We start from the raw sequence: 8,969 nt of genomic DNA on the forward strand, positions 1-8,969 counted from the left end.
AGGAAATCATAGTATGTAGTTTTTATGGCTGACTTCTTTCAATATTTAGCACAGTGTTTTAGAGATTCATCTATGTTGTTGCCAATGTCTAATGTTTTTTCTTATTTATTGCTGAGTAGTACACAGTCGGAGAAGGCAGCGGCACCCCACTCCAGTACTTTTGCCTGGAAAATCCCATGGATGGAGGAGCCTGGTGGGCTGCAGTCCACGGGGTCGCTAAGAGTGGGCACGACTGAGCAACTTCACTTTCACTTTCATGCATTGAAGAAGGCAGTGGCACCCCACTCCAGTATTCTTGCCTGGAGAATCCCAGAGACAGAGGAGCCTGGTGGGCTGCCGTCTATGGGGTCGCACAGAGTCAGACACGACTGAAGCGGCTTAGCAGTAGCAGCAGTACACAGTAGTAGGGACATACACCAGTTTATCTGTTCACCAGATGATGGATTATTTCCAGATTTGGGTCATGAATAAAACTGCTGTGAATGTTCAGCTCTTTGTGTAGACATGTATTTGTTATTTCTGTTCATTAAGTACCTAGGAGTGGAATTGCTGGGTCATATGCTGACTGCATGTTTAGCTTTTTAAGAACTGTCAAAATGTTTTCCAAAATGACTGTGCCATTTGGTAATTCACATCAGCAATGTCCTTGATCCAGTGGATGTTGGCAATTTGATCTCTGGTTCCTCTGCCTTTTCTAAAACCAGCTTGAACATCAGGGAGTTCACAGTTCACGTATTGCTGAAGCCTGGCTTGGAGAATTTTGAGCATTACTTTACTAGCATGTGAGATGAGTGCAATTGTGTGGTAGTTTGAGCATTCTTTGGCATTGCCTTTCTTTGGAATTGGAATGAAAACTGACCTTTTCCAGTCCTGTGGCCACTGCTGAGTTTTCCAAATTTGCTGGCATATTGAGTGCAGCACTTTCACAGCATCATCTTTCAGGATTTGAAACAGCTCCACTGGAATTCCATCACCTCCACTAGCTTTGTTTGTAGTGATTCTTTCTAAGGCCCACTTGATTTCACATTCTAAGATGTCTGGCTCTAGATTAGTGATCACATCATCATGATTATCTGGGTCGTGAAGATCTTTTTTGTACAGTTCTTCCGTGTATTCTTGCCACCTCTTCTTAATATCTTCTGCTTCTGTTAGGTCGAGACCATATCTGTCCTTTATCGAGCCCATCTTTGCATGAAATCACTGCAGATAGTGACTGCAGCCATGAAATTAAAAAACGCTTACTCCTTGGAAGAAAAGTTATGACCAACCTAGATAGTATATTCAAAAGCAGAGACATTACTTTGCCAACTAAGGTCCGTCAACGCTATGGTTTTTCCTGTGGTCATGTATGGATGTGAGAGTTGGACTATGAAGAAGGCTGAGCGCCGAAAAATTGATGCTTTTGAACTGTGGTGTTGGAGAAGATTCTTGAGAGTCCCTTGGACTGCAAGGAGATCCAACCAGTCCATTCTGAAGGAGATCAACCCTGGGATTTCTTTGGAAGGAATGATGCTAAAGCTGAAGCTCCAGTACTTTGGACACCTCATGCGAAGAGTTGACTCATTGGAAAAAACTCTGATGCTGGGAGAGATTGCGGGCAGGAGGAGAAGGGGACGACCGAGGATGAGATGGCTGGATGGCATCATGGACTCGATGGACGTGAGTCTGAGTGAACTCCGGGAGATGGTGATGGACAGGGAGGCCTGGCGTGCTGCGATTCATGGGGTCGCAAAGAGTCGGACACGACTGAGCGACTGAACTGAACTGAATGTCCTTGATTGTTGATTGCTTTATATTCATGCCAACATACTATATCTCCAATCTTTAAAATTTTCCCATTTTAGTGGATGTGTAGTGGTATATTATCGTGGTTTTAATTTACACTTCCCTATTTACCAGTGACATTGACTGTGTTTTCCTGTGTTTATGTGCCATTTGAATTACCTGTTCAAGTATTTATGCATTTCTATTGGATTATGTGTTTATTGGCTTGTAAAAATTCCTCATTCTAGACACAAAACCTTTGTCAGATGCTTATATTGCAAATATTTCCAGGTATACGGCCTGTGTTTTCATTTCCTTAATAGTGTTCTTGGAAGAGCAAGTTTTCCTTTTGATAAAATCAGATTTGTTAATTATTTTTTCTTTATGGTTTGAAGTTTTTGTATCCTATTTAGAAATTTTCCTAACTCAAATAATTAAGACTTTCTCTTACAAAAGTTCTGTAGTTTTAGGTCTTACGTCAGGTCTGTGATCCAGTTGTTAATTTTTGTATGTGATGTGGTGTAAGGATCAATGTTTATTTTGATTGCATATAAATATTCAATTGTTCCAGTATGATTTATTGAAAAGGCAGTTCTTGCTCCATTTAACTGCCTTGATGTCTTTGTCAAAAGCCAATAAGTTGTGTATGTGAGGGTCTATTTCTTGACTTTAATTATGTTCTCCTGCGATTATGTCTGCCTTTATACCCCTGTCTTGATTTCTGTGGCTTTATAATAAGTCTTGAAGTGATACAGATTTGTTCATTTTTTTAAAAATTGCTTTGGCTATTCCAGGTCATTTTCCATATGAATTTTAGGATTAACTTAATTTCTACAGAAAGCCTACTAAAATCTTTATTGATATTGAAAAAAAAAATCTCTAGATTAATTTGGGGAGAAGTGACGTGTTAACAGTATTGAGTTTTCTTATCTGTGAGCATAATATAACCTTTTCTTGTTCTGTGCTTAATATATTATTTTCCTGTCTGATGTATTTTTCATCTCAGAAGTTCAGTTTATAACCTGTAGGGTTTTGTGTGTGTGTTTTTTTTTTTTTTTGTATCTTCCCTCTTTCTCCTCTGCGTACTCATCTTTCATTTCTTGAATACTTTGAGTGTTCTTGTGACAGCTGTTTTAACACCCTCATCTTGTGATTCAAGCATATGTATCATTTCTGCATTCTGTCATCTGTCATTTCTGAACTGGCTTCTACTGAATGGTTTTTATCTTGATCACAAGTCACATTTTTCTATTTTTTTGCACATCTGATAGTTTTTTTTATTAGATGGCAGGTACCAAATTACACGTTGTTGACTGAATGACTGAATCTCTTTTTCTTCTCTCTTTCCTTCCTTTCTTCCCTCCCTCCCTGCTGTCTATATAGTATCTGTCTATCGTTTGGGGGTAATTAAATTATCTGAAATAGATTTGATCATTTCTGCATTTATTTTAGATTTCATCAGGCTGATTAGAAAAGCCTTTAGTCTGTGGGCCCGGCTAGGCAGTACCTTTCTGAGGGTATTGATGGGACTTGATGTCCTGCAGGTGTCTTTACACTGTAGCTGGTGGGAACACAAAATGTTTTGCCCCAACATAAACTGCAGTGATTGTTCTGCCTACTCCTTTCAAATAGGTCTTCTCCCTGGCCTTGGTGGTTTTCTCAGGCATGAGCCAGATTACTCCCCAGCCTCAGGCTGGAGGGGCCTCTCTGCAGGCCTCCAGCTGCTTCTTTCCCTACAGCTAGCTGCCTTTGCACTTGTACTCCCTCCACCAATTCCAGCCACCTTGTTTAGTCACTAAGTCGTGTCTGACTCTTTGCGACCCCAAGGACTATAGTACTTCAAGCTCCTCTGTCCTTGGCCTTCTTGAATTCCAAGCTCTGTCTTCTCAGTGCAGTGAGACCTCCAGGCTCAGTGTGGACTCTCCCTCCTTGTACTTCAGCCTGGACTTTATCTTGACAGTGAACTCAGGCACTCATAAAGCTTACTCCATTTGTTTCCCATTTCTCAGGGATTGCTGTCATGTAAGCTTGTTGGTAATGGCAACCCACTCCAGTACTCTTGCCTGGAAAATCCCATGGACGGAGGAGCCTGGTAGGCTGCAGTCCATAGGGTCGCTAAGAGTTGGACATGACTGAGCGACTTCACTTTCACTTTTCACTTTCATGTATTGGAGAAGGAAATGGCAACCCACTCCAGTATTCTTGCCTGGAGAATCCCAGGGACTGGGGAGCCTGGTGGGCTGCTGTCTATGGGGTCACACAGAGTCGTCAGACACAACTGAAGCGACTTAGCAGCAGCAGCAGCAGCAAGCTTGTTGGTCAATGTCTGAGAGCTGTTGTTTTATTTATTTTGTCCAGTTTTCTAGTTGTTTAAAGCAAGAGATATTGTTTTTCAATCCCTGTTAAATTAGCATCATGTCTGGAAGCTGAAGTTTTGTTGCACTCCTAAATTCTTTCATGTGTCCCTGCTTTCGTATTTTTATACCTTTTAAAATCTGAACTCATCAACGGCTACATGTAAAACCCATTATTTCACTAGGATTCACCAATCTCTTTTTCACTCCAGTGGACATTAATGATAGTCTTGTGTTCAGAGTTTTACTTTTTAGAATACCCTGTCAAATTCTCCTTAATTTATCACAAAATATATCACACGCCTAGTGCACTAGATGTTAAAGATAGAAAGATGGATAGGATATTAGATTGTGCCTGCATTTTCTGAGGTTTTTTTGAGGTCTGTAATTTTAGGGTCTAGAGCAGTGCTTTTCAGAATGTAGTCAGCATACCAGCACTTGTCTATGAAGCGTTTGTGATAATGGACACCACAGTAGCACTTCACTTAGCTCACCTAGATTTTTTTTTTCCTAAAGCAGGACTTTCTTGAAGGAAGCAGTGTGTTGGCTTAGGTGCTGGCACCAGCTCCTCCCATCGCAGGCAGGTAACAAACAGTTCATAGACGAGCTCCTTCAGTAGCCCTGGTGCAGAGTACACACGTGAGGTGCCTCGTAACCTCCTCTTTGCTCTTAAGATCTCTTGGCATTGGAGTTCCCAGCAATTTGTCTCATGGAAAAGACCCTTCTTCTTAGTTAAACTGATTCCCAAGGAATTCTTTTTATGGCTGACAACTGGTTTTTGGAATTTCTTAGCAAACACAGTCTTGTTCAGTTTTGTTTTTACACCAGCAGATGTGGAATTGGAATGACTTTGGCAATAGAGAAGGCCTATGGGACACTATTTTGCTCACTGCTGGAAGGAAATAGGAGAGCCTAAGGATTCTTTCTTGGAATTGGAATTATATTCAGTTTATTTATTTATTTTTTTAAATTTTATTTTATTTTTTATTTATTTATTTTTTTAATTTAAAAATCTTTAATTCTTACATGCGTTCCCAAACATGACCCCCCCTCCCACCTCCCTCCCCACAACATCTCTCTAGTACATGTTTTTCCTCTCATCTTTGACCTCACTTGACCTTCCTCCTCCTTTGATCTCACACTGACAAGAATTTATCTCAATGCATGATCCCCCATCCTCATTTCCTTTCCATTGTTGACTGGTTTCTGAGCTTCATTGTCTCTTGATTTGCCATTGGTAATTTTACCACCTAACCTTAAGATGGGGTTTCCTTGGTGGCTCAGTGGTAAAGGGTCTGCCTGCCAATGCAGGAGACGTGGGTTCAATTCCTGGGTCAGAAAGATCCCCTGGAGAAGGAAGTGGCTACCCTCTCCTGGAAAATCGCTTGGACAAAGGAGCCTGGTGGGTTACAGTCCATGGGATTGCAAAAGAGTCAGATGACTTAGCAATTCAACAATGACAACAACAACAGATCTGTAAAGATGTAGAACAGGAGAGTGTGAGGACCCCCTGAAGAGACCTTTGTTTTCTTTCTTTTTCAGTGGAAGGCTCCCCAGAGAGCCTAGAGAACGAAGATTTTTCTAGTAGCTCTGCTATTACAGTGTTCAAAGATACAAGTCAGGGAGCCGTGGACCAGCTCTCTTTGATTTTGTCTCCTGAGCACCAGATTTCTCAGAAGTTCTACATTCCTCGAAGCACAGCCACTGCTGCCTTAGGAGCTGCCGCAAGGCTCGCCACATCCAAGAGCCTTCTGCACTGGTACCCCAGTGTGAAAAAGATGGAAACATGAGGGCGGTGGGGAGGAAAAAGTCAACCAGAGACTTAGGGCGTGATGCCTTCCCAAGTCAAACCAAGAAGGAGGTATTGAGACAAAAACAGTATTTTGTTGACAAAGTTTCAAGACAAAGTTGATGCCTTTGTCTTTCTGTGCAACCCTTTGTTAGCTTTATTATGCTCACAGTCCCCTTTGTTGTTAAAATATTGATTTCTAACATTCATTATCATTTTCATTGATGTTTATTTTTCTTAGAGTTTTGTTCACCTTTGTTCAATGTAGAAGTTTAAAGGACTTTTTAGTTTGTGTTTCTATAAATGTTTTTCTTGTATATATCATGACTGATAAATGTAAGCTGAAAAACTAATGTTTTGTGATCCATACTTAGCAAAAAATTGTCGCAGCTGTCTCCAGAGAGAGGATGTCTGACTTTTAAAGCTGCTTTGCCTCGTTTGAAAACCTCTAAACCATAGAGAGAATCTACGGCTCCAATCTTTGCTGTCATTAATTCTTTGAAATACTAGGATCACTAAGAAAATTCACACCATGAATCTTTGCTCATTAAAAAAAAAAAAAAAGATGAAGCTATCTTTCAGTGTAGGCGGTTTCTTGAAGACTTAACAAGAAAATTAGAGACCAGTTGTTGAAACTGAGCTGAGCCATCTCTGCAGTCATCATAGTTCTCTGGAGCCTTAATGTAACAGTAGCTAAACAGTGGTATTGTTTAAGCATTTATAGAGCACTTGTGAAACACTCAGTCATGTCTAACTCTTTGTGACCCCATGGACTGTATAGCCTGCCAGGCTCCTCTGTCCATGGAATTCTCCAGGCAAGAATACTAAAGTGGATGGCCGTTTGTCCAGGGATCTTCCCAACCCAGGGATCAAACCCAGGTCTCCCTCACTGCAGGCAGATTCTCTACCATCTGAGCCACCAGGGAAGCCTGCGTCATAGAGCATGATGTTCTCTAAAGTCCAATTTATTATAGGAAATTCTGTTTAGCTGATAGTGTAAACCATCAGGAGAAAAGACTGAAAGGTGAAATTAAAGAATGTGAATGATACCAAATTCTTTGTGGTAAAATACAAGACTTACCTCCAAATTTAAAAAAAAATCCAATACAGAAGCATTTCTTAGTGATAAAATCAGAGAAGGAGGTGTGAATTACTGGCCTGCTGCATATGACTAGATCCTCACCCTCCTAGCCCCCTTCTAAAGCCTCCTGCTTTGACATTAAGTGGCAGAGCTGGCTCCTAGTTCCTTTCTTTCCTCCTACAATAAGGAATGTCTCCTCTGTTCTGCCCAGTTAGTTAGTCAGCAAAATGTCTACTGAGGAAGGGGGTGAAATGAAAGTAAATATCAGAGTACATTTAAATGTAGAGTATTAATGGTTAAAACTTCTGTCTTAGGATGAAGTGATCGTGAAACAAACCCAAAGTCTCTTTAACTGCTGAGGGTTTTGGTTTAAAAACCTTAGAGCATTTTTAATGCAGTAAAAATTTCAAATCCAGATTCACCTTTCAGTTCAATTCAGGTCAGTTCAGTCGCTCAGTCGTGTCCGACTCTTTAGATCCCATGAATAGCAGCACACCAGGCCTCCCTGTCCATCACCAACTCCCAGAGTTCACTCAAACTCATGTCCATCAAGTCGGTGATGCCATCCAGCCATCTCATCCTCTGTTGTTCCCTTCTCCTGCCCTCAATCCCTCCCAGCATCAGGGTCTTTTCCAATGAGTCAGCTCTTCACGTGAGGTGGCCAAAGTACTGGAGTTTCAGCTTCAGCATCAGTCCTTTCAACGAACACCCAGGACTGATCTCCTTTAGGATGGACTGGTTGGATCAATTCTAATATATCTATATCAATGATGGTATGCTAATTAACCAAAAAAGTGTAATCTGGAAGCATCACTGATGGTTGACCCAGATAGAACAGGTTTCCCATTTGGGTTTTTGGGGTTTTGTATCAGATACCTTTATTGGAGAAGGCAGTCAAAGAGTTATATGGAGGGTCAGTGAACCATTAAATATCACTTTGACAGGTAAATGTCATATATGATACTTGACTGTGATATGAACTGAAACAGCTGTTTTTCATATAAGTTTATGTAATTATCCACAATTGGTTTCTAAAGAAGAAAACTCATTTTGAATGATTGTTCAGAGAAAAGGGCAAGTTTGAGTTCTACTCTTCACTTCTCCAGATGCACAGTCACTGGGTTCCAGGCCAAGTGAATCTGGTAGAAGCAGTCTTTACATATTTAGTACGTGAGGTTGTAACTCTCTCTGCTGCTGCTAAGTCACGTCAGTTGTGTCCGACTCTGTGCGACCCCATAGATGGCAGCCTAACAGGCTCCCCCATTCCTGGGATTCTCCAGGCAAGAACACTGGAGTGGGTTGCCATTTCCTTCTGCAATGCGTGAAAGTGAAGTCGCTCAGTCGCGTCCAACTCTTCGTGACCCCATGGACCACAGCCTACCAGGCTCCTCCGTCCATGGGATTTTCCAGGCAAGAGTACTGGAGTGGGGTGCCATTGCCTTCTCCGAACGCTCTATAACAGCACAAAACTACCAGCAAGAACCCTGCCAACACTGGGTAACCTGATGGCAACTAATTTTACACTTTGCCAGTTAGATGGGGATTATGGAATCATTGTGTTATTAAGGCTCTTTCAGAATTGTTTGCAAATGACCAGATCATTTAGACAGAGCTATCTCAAACTAATGAGTGTCAACACACTTAGACCGAGGCCTGTTTAGTAATGAATAGTTAAGATCTTATTTAAATTAGAAGAGTGAAGGAATGAACCTTTGAGAGGCTTGTACAGTTTGGCTACTTGACTTTGACTAAGACAGCCAATCTGCCAATGTTTCCCTACCTTCTCCCATAAGGTGGGCTTTGTTTGGTGGGTAACTGAAATAGCTCAAAGCATCAAACAAATTTAATAGATCATTTGAAAATGAGTAAATAGGTTTCTGTATATGGGCAGGAGTAGCACTAAGAACGGAGAAGGCAATGGCACCCCACTCCAGTACTCTTGCCTGAAAAATCCCATGGATGGAGGAGCCTGGTAGGCTGC

General features: G+C 41.3%; 1 protein-coding gene across 2 annotated transcripts in view; it reads left to right on the top strand.

Moving 5' to 3' along the window:
• The window catches only part of TDRD5 (tudor domain containing 5), an 86,763-nt gene extending 80,503 nt beyond the window's left edge, over positions 1-6,260 (top strand). The window contains exon 18 of one of the 2 annotated variants that reach the window (XM_069544931.1): positions 5,661-6,260. In XM_069544931.1, coding sequence (XP_069401032.1) covers positions 5,661-5,908 — 248 coding nt within the window. In that variant the 3' untranslated portion in view covers positions 5,909-6,260. Of the gene's footprint in view, positions 1-119; positions 3,189-5,660 lie in introns of those variants that run through there. The other variant, XM_069544932.1, reaches the window with a different exon arrangement.
• The last annotated feature ends 2,709 nt before the right edge of the window (positions 6,261-8,969 follow it).

This window comes from Ovis canadensis, chromosome 12, assembly GCF_042477335.2.
Source record: "Ovis canadensis isolate MfBH-ARS-UI-01 breed Bighorn chromosome 12, ARS-UI_OviCan_v2, whole genome shotgun sequence".
NCBI lineage: Eukaryota > Metazoa > Chordata > Mammalia > Artiodactyla > Bovidae > Ovis > Ovis canadensis.